The 18360-nt window shown below is 50.8% G+C and overlaps 2 protein-coding genes across 8 annotated transcripts in view; both read right to left on the reverse strand.

Moving 5' to 3' along the window:
- Nucleotides 1-334: 334 nt before the first annotated feature.
- LOC311422416 (endothelial cell-selective adhesion molecule-like) lies at nt 335-8351 on the reverse strand. Of its 2 annotated transcripts, XM_084495432.1 has the most exons (8): nt 8233-8309; nt 4835-4874; nt 3199-3356; nt 2544-2757; nt 2312-2467; nt 1970-2092; nt 1736-1874; nt 335-1396 (listed from the first exon to the last, which is right to left on the reverse strand). In XM_084495432.1, exons 2-8 carry the CDS (start codon nt 4848-4850, stop codon nt 1063-1065), a joined length of 1140 nt encoding a protein of 379 aa, XP_084351558.1. In that variant the 5' UTR covers nt 4851-4874; nt 8233-8309; the 3' UTR covers nt 335-1062. The 2 variants fall into 2 exon arrangements, with proteins under 2 accessions (XP_084351558.1, XP_084351557.1); XM_084495431.1 differs by lacking the exon at nt 4835-4874 and having other exon boundaries at nt 8233-8351.
- A 2273-nt stretch (nt 8352-10624) lies between these two features.
- MSANTD2 (Myb/SANT DNA binding domain containing 2) overlaps nt 10625-18360 on the reverse strand; it is a 29349-nt gene continuing 21613 nt past the window's right edge. For 5 of the 6 annotated variants that reach the window (XM_084495438.1, XM_084495437.1, XM_084495434.1 and 2 more), the window contains one exon: nt 10625-11857. In XM_084495438.1, the coding sequence (XP_084351564.1) occupies nt 11005-11857 (853 nt within the window). In that variant the 3' untranslated portion in view covers nt 10625-11004. The remainder of the gene's footprint in view (nt 11858-18360) is intronic. The other variant, XM_084495441.1, reaches the window with a different exon arrangement.

An 18360-nucleotide genomic window follows, 5' to 3' on the forward strand; every position in this document is an offset into this window, starting at 1 on the left:
GCCACCATGGGGACATCACAGCACCGGGAGAGACATCACACGATGGGGGAGTGAGGTCATGCTGGTGGAGCTGTGACAGCCACGGGTGGGTGGGGTAACCAGTAGAACCGCGATGTCTGGTGTGATGTCATACCTGCACGCATGATGTCACTGGCAAGCACTCAATGTGTGACATTGTGTGACGTCATACAGGCATGTGTGACATCACTGGTGGACATGTGATGGCCGGCATGATATCACACAAGTGTGCGTGGCACTCCTGGGGGACGAGAGCTAGCTCTGGTGAAACTCTGCAGCCCTCGGTGGGCGCTGTGACATCACCACAGGACATGTGGTGGCTGGAGTGACATCATACAGGTGTGTCTGATGTCACAACTGGATGTATGATGGTGGGTGTGACATCATGCAGGCATGTGTGACATCACTGATGGACCCGTGACAGCCGGCTTGAAGTCACACAGGCAAGAGTTGAACGCTGTGATGCCACACGCCCCCCCCATGACATCACACCACCGGTCACGGCAGGTGCGATGCAGACATGGCAAGCTGTGACATCACAGCGAGGGACAGCAGGTCAAGTGGTGCACTAACACACACCGTCAGCATGACCCCAAAGGCCCTGGCTGCCTAGTGTGACATGGGGCCAACAACCCACCACATCCTCACAAAATCAGCCCAAAGCATTTTAATCAAAAAAAAAAAAATCTAAAAAAAGTGCTCCTCCCACCTCCCCCCATAGCCACCTCCAACCCCCCCTGCCTCCCAACACCTTTAATGTTCGTTTATGAAAAATGCCCATTACCACTGATACATTAAAAAAAAAAAAAAAAAATAAGAGGACCCCTCCTCCAGTTGGGGCTGTTTTGGGGTGCTGGCATCGGCGGGGAGTCTCGGGCCACCAAAACCCGGAGCGCGGGCACCTCCCACACCCATTAAACAACCGCAGGAAAAGTCCAGCTGCTCCAGGTGTCTTAAAAGAAAAGAAAAAAAAAAAGGTGGAAAAAAGCCCCCAAAAGTGGGCAGGGTGAGATGTCAGAGGGGGACATCCCATTATTCGGGGGGTCACACCAAGGAGCCGGCCCGGCTCTGTGCTGGCACCATGACAGGGATGGCACCTGCCCGTGCCAGGCTGGAGGGGGGCAGCCCGCCTGCAGTGGCAGGGGGCTGCGGGGGGTGCCAGGGGGCCCCGTTGGTGGGGGGGGGGCATCCCCCAGCCCGGTGGGGTCCCCGGTAGCTGCCAGCAGCTGTGAGGACAGAGGCAGTGTCAGAGAGGGGTGAGGCCCCATAGGGTCTGTCCCGGGCACCCACAATGGAAGACAAGGTGCTGGTCTTGGAGATGGCATCTGCGGGGGGAGTCCGTGTCCAGGAGGGGGTTTTGGGGGCCACGGCATCTTCCCTGTGGACAGAAGAGAGAATGGCAACACCTGCTGGAAATCTGGCTGCTCCCCACCACGCACTCCCAAAATCACCTGTATTTTTGGCTGACACTCCCCAGCCCCCAAAGCAACAAAAGAACTCAGACCTGATGAGCCACAGGAGCCCCCCCCATGCAGGGGACAGAAAGAGGGATTCACCCAGTAGGGAGGGGGAACAGAGGTGGAAAATATCCTCGTTAACTCTGAAATCTAATGATGACCAGAAATCTCCTCCCCTCATTAATTCCAAGACGTAGCAATAACTTGTTGAACCTCTGTCCCGGGGAGGGGGGTAGGGGTGTGTGGGGGGCTGCCCTCACTTGATCTCATTCGCTGCCTCCTCCTGGCCATCACGTTTCTTCCTCCGGTAGCCAACAAGCCGGCGGGCAAAGAAGGCAACAGTAGCTAGAGCGCCCAGGGAACCCAGCACGGCACCAGCGATGATGGCCCCCTCACTGGCTGCGGGGAGAGAAGTGGCAGGGGCAGCTTTGCCTCTCCCTCACCTCGCTGCGAGGATCGTGCCCCCCTCCCCAGTCCTGCGGACACGTACTTACTTGAGTGCACCTCCAGGATGATGCGGCACTCAGCTGACCCTGCTTGGTTCTCAGCCACACATTTGTAGAGGCCCGACATGTCCAGCGAGAGGTTCGTCAGCTTGAGGGTGCCCCTAGCCTGGTCTGCAGGGGAGGAATTGGGGTGCTGCCCCATGGCTACCCCCCTGCCCCACACCCACCTCGGTACAGCAGGGATAGCAGGGGGCAAGGTTACGGGGATGCTCACTCTCCTCCCCCCTTTGCACAGCAAGGCTGGGAACAGGCAGAATTCAGGGGACGACCCCAGCCCCTCCACCTCTCCCCCCCCTCCAAAGCTTCCCCCCACCCCCAGCCCCACCTTACCCTGGGCAGGGGGGAAGAAGACCTGCGGGGTGGGCGCGATGCGCTGCCACTGGTAGGCGGGTGAGGGCTTGCCCTTCTCAGAGGCACAGCTCAGCGTCACGTTGGCCCCCACCGCGGGGCTGCCCCGAAGCTGGCAGGCGGGGGGGGCTGGCGGCACTGCAGGCACTACATTAGTCCTGGCCCCGGGGCCACAGGGGGGCACAGGGGACCGGGGTGCCCTGCAGGCCCTTACCCAGCACCGTGAGGTTGATGACGGCCACGTTCTTGCCCGTGCTGGTGGCATCATCCACCACGTTGACAGTGCACATATACTGGCCTGAGTCACGCTCCCGTGTGGCGTTGATGAAAACTGAGATGTTGTGGGTGAGGACAGGGTACAGGAACCCCACGCGGGGCTTCAGCTCTGTCTCCTCCACCTTCACCACCCCATCCAGGTATGTTAGGATCTGCGCAGAGAAAACTCCTGCTCGGACATGTCTGGATGGCACTGCAGGAGGGGAAACCCCTCCAAACCCCACATTTTGGGGAGCAGCAGCAGTCATGTGAGCTACTTCCATCCTCACCCACCCTGAGCATCCACAGCATGGAAACTAAGGACACATCCCCACCACGGGCACCATGAGCATCCTACCACCATAGGCACCTCCTTACCACGGGTACCATAGGCACATCCCTATTGTGGGCACCCCAAGCATCTCTCCATCATGGGCAACTCCCCAGCATGGGCATCCCTCCCTGTGGGCTCCATGACCATCGTGGGTACAATGGACATCTCTCCATCGTGGGCACCTCCCCACTGTGGGCACCACCCCCACATTGTGGGCAACACAAGCATCCCCCATGTTGAAGGCACCGTAGGCACCTTCCCACTCTGTCCCCCCAGTCACCTGGAAGGGGTCAGCATCAGCCTTATCCAGCAGCCACGTGACATAGGGCTTTTTCTGTGAGCGGCTGGTGTACCAGGCAGGCAGCACCACTCCCTGCCCCTCCACGGAGAAGACGGAGCCTGTCCCCACGTGCACCTCCAGCACAGCTGAGCAGACACCTGCCCAGCAGGAAAATGGGACATGACTCAACACCAGGTGCCAGTTTTACCAAAAAAAAAAAAAAAAAAAAAAAAAGGAAAAAATAATAACAACCCCACCAATTGTTAGAAAAACACCCTGTTCCAAAGAAAAGGAAAGAAAAAGCATGTTATCGCCTGGAGACTGGGCCAGGAGGAAATTTTTCCTCCTTCCCCGCCATGGGAAGGGCTTTCCGGCCAGCTGGAGGATGCAGGACAAAGCCTTCCCCTCCCACGGCCACTTCCCCCCACGAAACAAGCATGGGAAAGCATCTGCCCCAGGCTGCCGGTTGCATCAGGGATAAATCCCCAAGCTCCCCAAATGCTTTTGGAGGAGCCCACAGGATGCCATGCAGCCCTGGGGCTGGTGCTACCTCCTGCCCCTGGGCGATTTCATTTTTTATGGGGGAAACCCATATAGCACCTGCTTCATTGCAGGCACCCAGCCAGCACCCCCGCATCATTTTGCACCCTCTCAGGTCCTTTGCCACCCCCACAAGTGCTAAACCAGAATAACTGCTGTGTGGCCTTCTGTGTTCCCCCCCCCCCCCGTCCCCCCGTCCCAGTGTCATCCACGGGGCTGTGAGGGTGTCAATGCCCCCACCGAAGTATCCCCCCCAGCATCAATTCCCTCAAAAATAAAGTCAGGAGCAGGGGGGATCAGAGTGGGTGCCACAGGTCAGGGAAGGGGGGTGCCTGGCTAGCAGGGGGTGGGATTATTTCCCAGCTTTGCTCAGAAAAGGATCAGCTGGAAAATAATCTGCTCAGGCGAGGTCGGGTGCCTGGAAACAGTTTGCATTGGGTTCCCTCCAGGGCTGAGAATTAAATGCCATGGGTAACCCCAGCACGGCTGCCCCATCCCCATGTCACTGGCTGTCCCCATTCCACTGTCCTCACCCTGAAAAAATGGGGGTGGGGTGGGGGGCTTTACTACTCGTGGCCTGTGGGGGGATTTGGGGCAAATTTTGCAGCTAACATGGGGATTTGGGCATCAGTGCACAGCCTGGATGGGTTTAACCCACAAATTAACTCACACCCAAGCTCAGCCCCTGCTCTCACAGCCCCCTTTCTCTCCTTATCCCCCCCCCGCCTCCCCCCCCAGCGTGCACACAAACTTCTCCAGGATTTTTTTCAGGGCAGGAAGATGAAAACAAGGCGCCTGGGGGTATTTTTAGCCTCCTGCATTCATCCGCTCTTCCCCCAGCAAGGCTTCAGCGCAACTTCCTGAGGGCGCCTTGCAGCCCCAGGCAGGAAGCCCTGCGCCAGCTGATAACACAGGCTCCCCCCCACAAATTCAAAGTCCTAACACCCCCCCCCCCCCCCCCCACCCTCAGTCCCCTACTTGGGCCAGTTTGGCCAAGGAAAGGCAGGAGAAATCAGCCCTGGCTGGGCGAGGGCGGACACCTCAGCGCTTAAAAATAGCTAAACCCAACCTAAGAACATAAAACCTTAAGTCCTACCCAGGGGGGAAAACATGGTGGAGACAGCAGCGCAGGTCACCTGAACGCAAGTAGCATCACAAAAAAAAAATTAAATTAAAAGAAGTTAAAATAAAATACAGAGGATGGTTCATTAACTACTCAGACGAGCCCGAGTCACACAAGTGGTTTCGCATTTTTGATTTAAGGTCGGAAATGGGAAGCCAAAGGGTCAGAGCAGGTTGGGAGTGAAAAGCAGTGATTTGGAAACTAATCACCCCCAACATCTGCACTCTTCACCCCATGAAAATTCAGGATTTTCAGCCCATCAGCATCTTTATGGCCCAGGTAAAGCACAGCAAAAGCTATGCACAACAGGCAAAGTTGAGGTAGAAAGCCAAGTTCTTGGGGCTGAGCAGCAACTGGGCACCAACATTGGCTCAAGAGGGAGTGAACAGCAAGATGCTCAGCCCCGGCCACAGGCTTCCCATCAATTTTGCCTCAAGATAAAGCCCTGAAATCTTTCCAAGATCAGAGATAGCAACAAATACGCATATAATTACTCACAGGGTTACCATGGCCATGAGCAAACACTTCTGCACTGAGCTCCTATGTCATTGAGCTGTTATTTCAAAAGCAGGCTGCAGGACCAGACTGAAGTTGTCCCAGTGTAGCCAGCCCAAGCCATGTTTTCCCAGTCCCACTGGGAATCAGTGGCAAAGCTCAGCAGACACCTTTTTCCAGTGGTTCTTATCCTCCCTGTCGCTGGTTAGTACCCATACATATGGAAATGTCTAAAACACAGCAAATCCACTGGCGCTTACCCCAGACCAAGCTCCCTTTGCTGTTACAAGCATGCATTAACGCTGAAACCTAGTGACAACCAATTCAACAACAATCTGTGGCTGCAGCATTTCTCTGTCATCCTTCAGCAACAGAGATCTGAGATTGCAGCTCCATCATCACCCCCAGAACACTGGGGAGAAGCGACACTATCAAAACACAGATATTGTCTTTCTGGAGGATGCTTGCTTCCAAAATCACTTTTTTTTTTTTTCATTGTAGAACTGACCCACAGCCCCTCATGCAGGAGGAATCGCCCCCAAAAGTGCTGGAATAGCAGGTGCTTGAGCTCAGGCCGGGGATGCAGCACCAGAGGTCAGCTCCCTGGGGACCAGGACCAAACCCTTTGGCATGCGGGTGCTGCTGCTGGCATCAGCTCCAGATTTAGCCACCTTGCCACTGCAAATCCTCTAATGCTTTAAACAGATAGAAAAAATTAAGCTGCTCGGGGTGTGCATATGCATATCGGCATGGGTGCCTGGGGCACTCGCCTGCTGCCGTCCCTGAGGGCCATCCGGCTGCTGTTTGGGATGAAAAACTCAGGTTTTTATTCAACTGCCTTGAGCTAAGCATCTGTCTGGGGAGGGCTTCCCTCTGCTTCAGCCCATCTGCCAGTTTTTTTCCTTCAGAAAAAGCCTTTAAATCCCTGAACACCTCTAGCAGTGATTGCACAACCTCATTGACAAACTGCAGCACCTGTATGAAACACTGAGCTGCCCTCTCCCCCTCACCCCCCTCTCCTCCCACTGGCTAAATCCTACCATTTCAGCCCAAAATGCTGCCTCCCACATCAAAATGCCCCCTCCACCCCCCACTCCCCAAATCCTCTTGCAAAAAGCATCCTCCCCAAAACTGTAGTGCCCAGCCGGACGCTATAAGCTATTAACCACTTGGGAATTAATGGGCTGAAGACGGATTGCGTTTGATGCCCTCACTCTATAGGATTAAGGCGATCTGGCCATGTGAAACCGAGACAGAAATTAAACCGAGAGACGACGGCTTGGGTTTAATATGCTCGGCTCGTGCTTCTCCAGAGCGGAAACAGTGGCTGAGCAGGAATCTGACTGGAAAAATGGCCCCTAAGAGCCTTGAAGAAAGGTCAAGAGACTGCCTTGCATGGCCCTTCAAGGAAACGAGCCTGCACCCACCCAGCCATGGGGTTTTCTTCCCTCCCTCAGCTCTGGGCTATTTATAAATGGGCTGATAGAAGCTGCTGGTCCGCGGAACAGCGCCCGTTGGGAAAACCCACAGCAGCTTTTCTCATGACCCAGGGGCAGAAAGTGCCGTATCCTCTGTAGAGCCAAAATCAGGAAAAAAATGTGACTTTTCTATAGATAGACACGGGCAGCCAGCTTTAACCCCCAACGTGCCCAGCCCCAAATTTCACTGCTCAGCCAGTGACATGGGGACAAGGAAGAAGCAATGGGACCACCAAGCATCATCCCTCATTTTTCTTTCTTCTTTCCCATTTTTCTCCCATCACTAGTTTTGCTATGATCCAATGTGGACCCCATAGGATGGGATGTTTGAAAGCATCCGAACCCACCAATTTGGTGCCCAAACATCTTTTCACCGCATTTCTATTCTATGGGGTAATTTGGGTCCTGTAGCATCATGCCCCAAGACTTCAGCATGACTTTGTCCAGGCAACCTGGCACAACCCTATGCAAATTTACATTGTAGACAACACAGTGGCTCATCCCAGCACCCTTTAATAGCTTTTTAATGGAAAAAAAATAATAATAATAATAATTAAAAAGGAAAACAGCAGTCTCCTGAGGCTGGGGACCCCTAGACAGTGTTCCGCCATGGAGGAAATGCCACCCAAGCATCCCAAGCCACTGCCATTGTTTTGGGGGCCATTTCCTTTGCTAGCAACTTGAAGGGCTGTTTCCCTTTGAAGCACACCCAGCACTTCCAACCTTTCCCTTAAGATCACAAAAAAAAAAGGATGGAAACGGATGGGGGGGGGGAAGATAAGAAGGAAAAAAGCCCGTAGACAGAGAGGGGTTGAAACCCTCTCCACTTCGCACATCCAGGCCAGCTTGGAGGCATCGGTAAACAAGGGGGGAGGCGGCAGGTTTTATAATGGGAAAAAAAATAATTGATTTTTTCTGCTCAGCGCTGTGCAGGAGAGCAAGTTGTCAGCAGGGAAGGGGAGAGCAGGCCAGGAGCAGCACATCCACATCCCTGCGCCCTGGTCCCGTCGGGATGATTCGGTTCCGGGACTTTGGGGGTTCTGCACCGCCCCGGGGTAACTCCGCGGCCCCGTTTGCTTTTCCCTCTGGGGGCACCGAAAGAACGGCAGCTGCCTCCCGCTGGGGATCGGGAACGCGGAGCGGAGCCGGGGGGTGCCCCTGGGGCTCCCCCCGTCGGTCCCCGGTTCCCTCCCGCCCCGCAGGTCCCACCGGCTGCTTCCCCCGCCTTCTGCCGCTGTCCCCCCGCTCCTCCCGGCGGCATCCTCGGCTGCCCCGCGCCGTGCCCGGTGCCCCCCGCTTCCCACCGGTCCTACCGGTATCCCCCCTCCACGGCGTCCCCAGCCCCCGGGAGCCCTGCCGGATGCCCCCCAGCTCCCCGCCCGGTGCCGCGGCGCTCACCCAGCAGCGCAGCCAGCGCCAGCGCGCCCGGCGGCAGCGCGCCCATGGCCGGAGCCGGAGCCGCAGCAGGTGCCGGGGCCGCGCCGGGGCCGCGCCGGGGCGGGGGGGACCGGGACGGGGGGGGGGGGGGTCTGAGGCGGGGCCCAGGTGGGGGCGGGGTTTGTCGGGGGGTGGGGCTCCTCTCCCCACCCACACCCCGGGGGTCCAAACCACCTCCCCCCCCATTCCAGCCAATCACGGTTATTTGTTAATTAGTAGGGTTATTAATAATTAATTAGGGCATTATTGCGGGGGGGGGGGAAGCTTGTCACCTCCCCAGGGGTCACGCTGCTGCTACCCTGGGGACCCCAGAGCCCCGCAGGGCTCTTCCTCCTCCCAATGGCCCCTGAACAGACGCATTAATCCTCAAAAAGCAGTAAAAAGCATAGTTCAAAACCAAACTGAAAAGACAAAACAGGGACATTTTGACCCTCTGGCTGGAAGCAGCCCCAGCTCGCTGTGAGCACCCGAGCTGTGTGGCCTTGGCCTGCCTGCAGCTGGGGCGAGGAGCGGGGATGGGGCCTGGAGCAGAGGCAAGGTCCCAGAGGGATTTGGGAGCATATGGGGGGGGGGGGGGGATTTGCAGGGCAGGTGGACGCAGTGCATCCTCCCAGAGCAAGGACAGTGGGTACCCAGGAGGCAAGGAGCTTGGTAGGCCCCAACCAAGGACATCAGCGGACCCCCTCAGCAGCATAACCAGCCTCGAGCATGGCAGGACGCAGCCCTGGGGACCACTGGGGGATCCATCCCGGGCTGGAACAGATCTTGGCAAGAGAAGCGGGAAGAGCAGGGAAGGGGCAGGACGGGGGCTGCACACCAGCGATCCCGGCCACCAGATGCCCTCTGCTGGGAACAGCACCAGGAGAGGCTTTGCAGCTAATCCTGGCCCTAACAGGTGGTAGAACCCTTATTTCTCCCCAAAAAGCCTCCCCACACACTTCCATCGCTCAACGCTTCAGGAGAAACAAAAAGTCTCTCTGCTAGGTAAGGCCACACACCAGACAGCCTGAGAAGCCTTAAACCCACACAACCCATCCCCACTACCAGAGGATCCCAAGTGGAAGAGCCCCATTTCCACCCATTTCTCCAGCCCCATGCTCAGTGCCCAGCTGCATTTGCAGCTTTTCTGACCTTAACTTGCTTGTTCCAGTCCCAAATTGTCAGGGAAAGTCACCACTGAACACAGAGGAGTCTCAAATGCTGCCATGCAGCAGTGAGGAGGAGCCTCCCCATGCAGAGCCACATCAAGTGTGAGGAAAACGATGGGGGCAAAGGCGTCTCTTGTTTCCTAAATGGTGGGGGTTAGATGGGGCTGGGAAGCAGTGCCAAGGGACACAGAGCACTTCCAAAGGCTGTTCATCTTCCCTGCTGCAACTCAACAGATGGTGTTCCCAAGCTGAAGACATGTCCAGAGCTGGGGGGGAGGGGGGTCAGAAGGCAGAAGCTGAAGGCAAAGGAGGAAACTCAGCTCCACCAAGGGACACACTGCTGTCCCACATCCCTTGAGGCACAGCCACCAACCAGGGCTATAAAGCCACTTCCACTCCCTCCTCTCCCCAAACCTTCTGTCCAAGCCTGGCAAGAGGGATGCTCAGGCACCCATGCTGGTAACAAAACAAGCACAGCCACACTCACCATCCTCCATAGCTGCTGACCCTGGACACAATACAACCAAAACTGAAAGGCTCTCACAGGGATGACCTCTGGAACAAAACCCCAGTGGAAATTTCCAGGGTGCTGCTCAGAGCCCCGGCAGGAAAGCTGTGTCCCTGCAGATGGATCCAACCCCAGGAGGAGAAAGACAGCTCTAGGAGTCCGTGCGCATTTGCTTGATTTTATTAGGACTGACACATTCATTGTATGTCACAACGTCACTGATCAATGAGCTTTAGAAAAAACAAAATGCCAGCACCAGCCAGCAAAGTAATGGGGCTTATATAGTAACACTTCTGAAAAGGCTTTAAATGCTTCCTCCCGGCCCCCCCGACCCACCCACCCCTTTCCCCCCACCCCAGTTCTCACAGCTTTGATTGTATCCATAAGCATGGTTTGACAAAACGTTTCCCAGCTGCCAGGTTATTCTCACAGAGGCTAAATAGAATTCAAAAAAAAAAAAAAAAAAAAAAAGCCCAGGAATTATTTTAATGTTAAAAATAAAATAAAATAAAAATAAAATAAAAGCAGATATGGCAACACTACTAGTAAAGTGGAATACATCACAGAAACAAAAGTCTTTGCAGGCAACACTGTTTGGATAGAACACTTGATGGGTGAAAAAATGTGAAATTCTAAATTATATACAATAGTATCTAGGGTGGCTTTGAAAAACAGTCTCATTTAATGTGATTCAAGGTTTAACTTGCCATTATCTATTGCTTATTTATTCAGATCTGTAATAACACTTAGAGACGGATGTGTAAAAATGAGACATAGTGGAAAAACAGCTTTTTGTATGAAACGCCAAGCATACGCTCAGTCCGATGTGGAATGTACCTACAGTCATTTCATGTACAGGGCTCTCATCGCAGCACTGCTCGGTGCAGAGCTGGCTGGTCGACGGCTGTCCCACACGCCTGGGGCGAGCTCTTTGAAACCGCCCGCAAGCATCTTTCCCTCTGAAACGCATTTCAAGTGGAAAGTCTTACTTGCCCGGCTGTGAACAGACAGGATCTGAAAACGTCCAGTAGTGAGATGGAAACAGGCAGAAGCCCTAATCCTTATGAAGGACGAGATTCAGTTGTTAAATTTTAAGGGGTATCCAATGGCTTTTTCCAGGCACTCTACCAAAGAGCCAGCAGAAAGAAAATCCCTCTCCACTTCCACAAATTTGATGTAGATGGATTTTGGTGAGACACCGGGCTCTACAATGCAGTTCTGAGATAAAAACGCATTGATCCCAACCCACTCTTTGCTGAAGGTTTTGGTGTTTGCCTGAAAATGTAAAAACAGGCACTGCTGGAGAGTTCTGACCTCAGCAATACCAAGGTAACAGTAGATAATACGGGCAGACTCCATCTCCACCCGGAGAGATGCCTGCGGTGATGGCACTTCCAGCTCCCCTTGAGTCTCATTGCCAGGATCGGTGCCTCGGTGTTCCATGAGAGGCGAGTGGGGCTTCTCATGACACTCTTCATACCCAATGGCATACAAGCCCGGGCTTTTGGGGATGCCTCCTGGTAATAAATACTGAACAATATTTCCTCCCGTTGGCTTGGAGTGAGCAATGGGTATCCAGTCAATCTCCATGTGCAGCTCGAGGCACCTTGCTTCACTAATAGTGATCTCTAGGAATTTGTAGTAAACATTTTTCCAGTTCATTTTCTGTACTCTGGTCATGATAACCCTGCCCTCTGGCTTCTCCGAGTTGAAATACTCCCGGAGCCGTTTGCCAAGGGGCACCTGCGAGCTGATCTCTGCGTAGTGGTAGCGAATATCCTCCTTCCAGCGTGTGTTGTAACCGATGCCAAAAATGGCCAGTTTATTAGAGAGATGTAGCCTGGAGAAGTCTGTCCAGCTCTGAAACAGCTCCCACTTCAACTGGACAGACTCCAGGATTTGCATAATGTTCTGCATCACGTCGCGCTTCCTGGAAAAATGAACAGAAGGGTAAGCTGTCAGTAACCGTTCTGCTAAGATCAGAGCTGCTAAACCACCCCAGCCAACACACCAGCTTTCAGAAAATGCTGATCTGCTGCTCGGCACAAGGCACAGCAGAGAAGGTGCGAGCAGGGCTGCTGCTGTCTGCATGGAGAAGGCTTGACCTCAGCACTGCTTTACAGAATCTTTATGAATTGGGCAGTGTCAAGGCTGAAAAAACAATTGCAAAAATTCACATGCTGAGCAGCTGAAGAATCACCACACTGCACATTTGCTAGACTGCTTTTTCAGCTGTGGGTATTTAATTACTGTATACATCCTATGTCACTACATGAATTTCCAGACTACAACACCACACTGTTGTCTTTAAATTAACCTCATCAAAAAAGAAAAAAAAAAACCTCTCAAACAAGAAACTGAACTCCATCCAATCTCTCTAGCAAACTGCACTTTCAGCTGGAAATAACCCGGAGAAGAAAACATGAGCTGCCCTGCTAAGAGATCTCCAAGTACAGGTTCAGAGAAAGATTTGTGCTCTTATTGCTACCACCGCACCCAGAACCACACTGTAGAAATGTACCTGTATTGCTTAAAAGCAACTGCAAGCAAACATTTCTCTGGTACTACTAAATTAATGTGAACTCTTTTCTTTTTTTTCCACAGATGTGTGTACAGCCCTGAAATACTTTGCTTCAGCTTGTCCTGCTGTTTCCTCACAGAAGTTTAAGTGCATTTGCCTGCACCTTGCTCAAAAAAAAAAAAAAACAAAAACAGAACTTGCCTTTCTTCTTGAAGCAAAAGTGTTGTCTGTTTTCACCTCCATGCTTCCATAATTCCAAAAATGGAAATGGATTTTGTTTCAGCTTCCCAAATAAAAAAAAAAGTTTGCAAGCACAGTGAGCAACTACAGTGAAGACCAGGGCTGACTTTTCCAGAGCAATTCCCCTCTTTTCCTCTTACTTAAGGCTCTCGTTTCAACTAACTGCACACAGACATCCTGTTCTTGCTTATTTGGAAAAATACTATGTGCATGCATAGCTTGTGGGCAACATCAGCACTCAGTCCATCAAAGACAACTGAAGCTGCATCCCTAATTCGTTACCGACACTCACATGCTTCTATCTAAGTCACTACCCTGAAATTATATCAGTGAACAACAGGTTGCAATTGTAAAAACACAAAACAAGCCAAGGAGATCCAAAGGCTTGCTGCCAGCACTAGGCAAGAAACAGGGCTCTTGGGACATGGAGAACTCACCCAGGCCACAAACCACAACCCAAATCCACCCATGACAAGTGCACCTCTGCAGAGCAGAAGATGCAAGCAAAGATTCCCTACTCCACAGCTTGCTGCTGGATCAGGACACAAGTGAAGCATTAAGCTGCACCATGATGTGCATCTGAAATCCTTCCAGAGATCAAATAAAGAAGCTCTTGCATTTCCAAAGATTTCTTTTGGCTGCTAATAACAACACCAGTGTCAAAGTAAGTTTCACTGTAGGGATTCACGCATTGCTAAGCATTCAGGCAGGAGCATTTGCATACATCTGAAGTAAGCTGAACATCTTCATTCAGGAAGAATGAGACACTTCAAGCATAATTAGTAGACAGAACTATTGATTTTAAGAATTCTTGCCCTACAATCCAAGTCATAGGAAGATAGCACAACACTGTTGGTAACTGAGAAACATCTTGGTCCAACCAAAGTGATTTGAAAGCTAGCTCCACTCAACTCTCCTCACCTATCTGTTATACTATATCTTGTTATACTACATCTGTAAATCTGCACTGCAATCATATGGGTGTCACCACATCCCAGAGAGGATCAGGCGCTGAAGCTACTGGATACATTATCTCCCTCGACTTCCCACTAGAACAACATGCACCTTCTTCCTTGCACTGGGTGACAGACCTTTCTTCTGCAGGGTGAACATGAACTCCCTTCTTCTTATGGGCTCGTACCACCCACTTCCGTGGATTCATCATGGACAAACACCAAAGGCAGCAGAGCTGCACGAGCTTAGAGTACGTGAGGAGCTGCCAAAGCTTTTTCTTTTTACCTGAAGCAACTTGTGTTCGCTACGTTCACAAAGACTGCTTTAATTCCTTAAAATCAGCCTTCTGTAACAGCTCCCTATAGAGTTAGGGCACAAGACTGGTGAGACAGTAAGGTCAGAAGTATTAACTGGTTATGAAACAACTCCTTAAGCAATAGCAGACAACACCCCACAAACTGCACGGGACAGACACGAGGCTGGGATTCTCACAGTTACTTTTCTGCCCAAAAAATCTCTACATGGAACACAGGCAGGATATAAAGGTCTCTCTTTCCATTTTTGCGTTACATTGATCTAATGGTTCAAAGGAAGAAAAAGGTTGGGAGCTACAGAGCCTTTCCACAGTGCAAGAGGGGTTCAATCGTTCAATCAACTTCACAGCTCCTCAGCTCAAAAAGCTTTTTTTTCCTAGGTGCTGCACATCCAAATCAAGCCTAGTATGCTCCAGCTTACTTTACAGAGACATAAATTAAGAGGCAACAGCATCCCAAAATTTATCTATTTTACTCAGAGGACTGCTGGAGACTGACTTCAGTTTTCCAGGCAGGTCGTTCAACTCTACAGTCAAGTTTAATATAAAGGAACACAAACTGACACACCGAATTTTCCCAAATGCAACACATGATTTTGGGAAAGCTCTCCAACTGCTGGGTTTACTGTAAGCTATCCATTTCTTCCTTGGCAGACTGAAGTCAACCTGGTCTCAGGAGTGTTATGCTCCCTGCTGAACAACATTACACATATTAGGTGACCACTGGCTCTGCAAGCTTCACACAAGCCCAAGCCCAACACATCAAGTCTGAGCAGCCGAGGCAGAAATCACTCACTCCACCCAGTGAGAGCTAGGGCTTTATCCGACTAGCATGCAGTGTATTTCAGCTTTCTAGCAGCAGCAATCTTGCCAGCCAAGCAGAAGAATGCCTGGATAGACCTTAAAAGGCATTTTGGTAAGTGCATCACTACTGTGATCAACACATAACAGAGTTCATAGAGCACTAAGGAGGGAACGTGCTTGGAAAGCACAGGATAAGAGCCAAGGGTTGTTAAAAACACCTGTTGCATTGTCAACAAACTCTTATTTCTTAAATTACTTCTTAGAAGTCACTTCCACTTTCCCCAGACTAGCAGCAGAAGAGAAGGCAAGGACAGAAACACTATACAAGAAAAGCGCATGAGTATTTACTCCAAATACATTTACGTTTACAGACACTACAGCATACAAGCCTGAACTTTTTCAATAGATAAAAGTGGAAAGAACTTTCTCTACAGCTTTCCTGATGCTTCTTCAGATGCTGAGCAGCAGTGTCACTACGCTTGGAAGATGTCATCTCAGACTTGCACTTTAGACTTTTGGAAGTGTAAGTTCATCCTCTGGGGACAAGACACACAAGGTGACATAGTAAACAGCTGGCTCAGTGCAGGGCTGTGCAACAGCAGCCTGTTTTACCAGTGTTACACATTCATTACATTACAGAGAGACAGAAGAGAGACAGCCAAACTCAGTTTAAGGAAACGGTTCCATCCAAACCCAGATACATGAGAACACAGTGTGGGTAGATTTTCATACAACAGTGAAGGAATAAAGCTAGGAACAAAAAAAAAAAAAGCCACCTTTACTAATTACACCATAAATACTATTGCTAAGCTTAGTTCAGCATAAAAAAGAGCTGAAGCTCTGGTGAAAAAAAAAAAATTAGTCACTCATCCAACTACTGCTGGGAACAAGAATAATTTCACTAGAGACAGTCTCCAGCAGCACCTCACATATCAGATAAAATACAGGCTTCCCATGGAGGGAATCTTTCAGTTTGAGCACAGAGGAAACAGTATGGAAAAAGAAATGTTAAAAACGCTCTCATTTTCATTTTAGCATCTCCCCTTCCCACTTACACCAGGATTCAACAGCTCAGCAGCAGTCCCGCTGCTGAGCTTCGCTTTCCCAGTCTCCACACAGCACCTCCAGGTATAAGGGCACTCTGCACCTTGACCAAAATACTGGCTGATGAAAAATGGTACCTAGTACCCCCAAATCATGCTACAGTCATGACTACACATGGGGCCAAGCCCAGGAACTGGGAAGCATGCAGTTCTGTAGCTGTGCTCCCCTGTTCTCCAGAGCCAAGAGCTTAAGGCACAGCTAACTCTGTGAAGACAACCCCTCTTTTCACAAGCATGAAAAATTTGGGCGGGGGGATGACTCACTGGGTAGGGGGGCAGTTGAGTGGTAACTGGGAATAAACCCCTTAGCTGTAGTTTTGCAATCACTTACACCACAGCTCTGTCCTGCTAGGTAATAGCTAAATTAATGTGATGTAGCTCAAGCACAGGTGCTGCTCTGCCAGAACACAGAGCTGAGAGTGCTTCTTGTCTTTCTGCTGGTTGCTGGAAGACAGAAACACCTAACATGGCACAGTAGGTAGAAGCCAAACTGTTATTTCTCTCTCTCTTTAGAGTAAGGAAAGAAAATCTGGGCAAGTAAAGAGTTTATCCTGGTTCAGCCCTGTGACACACAGGGCCATGTCATTTTTCATCTGCAGAAGGTGCCCTAGAGCTGCATTTTACCACATTGCATACTACGACCATCAGCACCTGGCTCAGACTGGTCATCTGCACTTCCATCTCCTCAGAAGCTTTTGCAATTCAAATGAGGAAAGTCTCAAGACTTAGTGCAAATTTGTTCTCAGGCACTGTTTCTAAACAAAAGCAGACTTCAAAAAAACTGAAACAGCTAGTTTCAGTGAAGGATCTAACTCTGCAGGCTTTTTCTATTTCATCTTCAAAAAGCCTGCAGTGAAAAAAAATACTCCTCAAATTTAAAATAGTAGAACAGCGTCTTAAGTAGCATTTCAATTTTCAAAACAGTTTACTGGGAGACAGTAGCATGCCGAGTGAATGCAACAGCATGGCCAACATGGGCCACCTGACAGAGTAGTTGTTTTGAAGGGCAGTTGTTTTCTATCTGAAGTCAAGAGGTGCAGTGCTGTCAATGCTAACAGGCTGTGCAGCTTGCTTGGAGATACAAGGTACTAAGTTTGTTGGCGCATAACCAGGTCCTGGTGCTGGCTAAACTTCAGGAAGAGCGCAACCCCTGGCACACAGCAGGCAGAAGCAAAGCAAGCTATCTTGCTTCTACAGACCTCTGGTCTGTTGATAGCAATAGTGACTTCTTATGTGCGTTTTATCAGAAAAAGAACAGTCAGAAGAAATTCCAGTGCTCAGAGAGCTCAGTATTAAAGCCTGAAGCTGTGCACTGTAGTGGAACGATAAGTTTTCTATAGCAAGCACGTTAGAGATGCTCTCACCTTCATCCCTCCTGTTAGGGAAATAATCTGCATGTGTTTTCTACAACCACGCTCCCATGTTTTTCTACAAGCCACTCAGCTCAGCTCTTGGAATCCACTCACTCATAAGGGGAGCAAAGGATTCCTGCTGGACTGCTGCTGGTTTTTGCAGTGCCACACTCAGCCTCAGGGATATAGAGGCAAAAGCGCTGCAGAGAAATCCCTTCCAAAACTCCATGGGAGGGAGAAGCAAAGACAGCATTTTAAGAACATACGTACAAATAGCCAGGCATCTCCACACTGGAAATTCTCTACTTCAAACATCTCAACACAAGATTCACCAGAAAATGTGAATATACCTTCTCTGAACACATCATCGCTTCCACCAATTTTACTGAGATTATTTCAGCTTTAAATTTCCACGTGTCCAAGTAAGCAGACAAACTGGTGGCCTGTGTTCTTTGAAATAAGCTACATGCATTTTAAAACACCATCCAAAAACATGAGTAAGCTTGGCTTTTTTTTTTTTTTTTTTTAATTTAAAGGTAATAAATACCCAGCTTATCTATAGTATCTGTCAGGCTTCTCAAGACTGCTTGTAATCACTCCAATCTGAATGTTCATTTCCTTAACTGATTTCCAAGACAACTGCTGAGGTGCTAAACTGGACAAAGTAAAGTCTGGCACACCAGCATGCAGCAATCTTTCGCTTTTCAAACCCCTACCTTGAAAATCTGCATTTGACACTGCTGGGCCACACTGACCAACCAGACAAAGTTTAGCAAGAACGAATGCCAGATTCTTTACCTGGGAGGGGACAACCCTGGCTGTATGTACAGCATTGGGGACAAGAGGCTGGAAAGCAGCTGCAGAAAGGGATCTGGGGGTTCTGGTTGACAGCAAGGTGAAGATAGATCAACACAGTGCTCTGGACACCAAAAGGGCCAACTGCACCCTGGGGTGCCTCAGGCATGGCGCTACTAGCTGGCGCTAAGGGAAGGGACTGTACATCTGCGCTCTGCCTCATGAGGCCTCACCTCAGGCACTGTGTGCAGGTTTGGGCACCACAGTATGAAAAGGACATAAAACTACTAGAGAGGGCCCAAAGGAGGGCTAAAAAGATGGAGAAGGGTCTGGAGGGGAAGACGTGTGAGG

This window comes from Aythya ferina (assembly GCF_964211825.1).
Source record: "Aythya ferina genome assembly, chromosome: 22".
NCBI classification, from domain to species: Eukaryota; Metazoa; Chordata; class Aves; order Anseriformes; family Anatidae; genus Aythya; species Aythya ferina.

Bases quoted from the DNA above. Each gene is read 5' to 3' on its own strand.
- LOC311422416 (XM_084495431.1), bottom strand. From the start codon at position 8,278: ATGGGCGCGCTGCCGCCGGGCGCGCTGGCGCTGGCTGCGCTGCTGG. The intron at 3,357-8,232 runs GTGAGCGCCGCG...CCTGCTGGGCAG, and splicing joins GGCGCTGGCTGCGCTGCTGG to GTGTCTGCTCAGCTGTGCTG. The intron at 2,468-2,543 runs GTAAGGGCCTGC...TAGTGCCTGCAG, and splicing joins CATCAACCTCACGGTGCTGG to TGCCGCCAGCCCCCCCCGCC.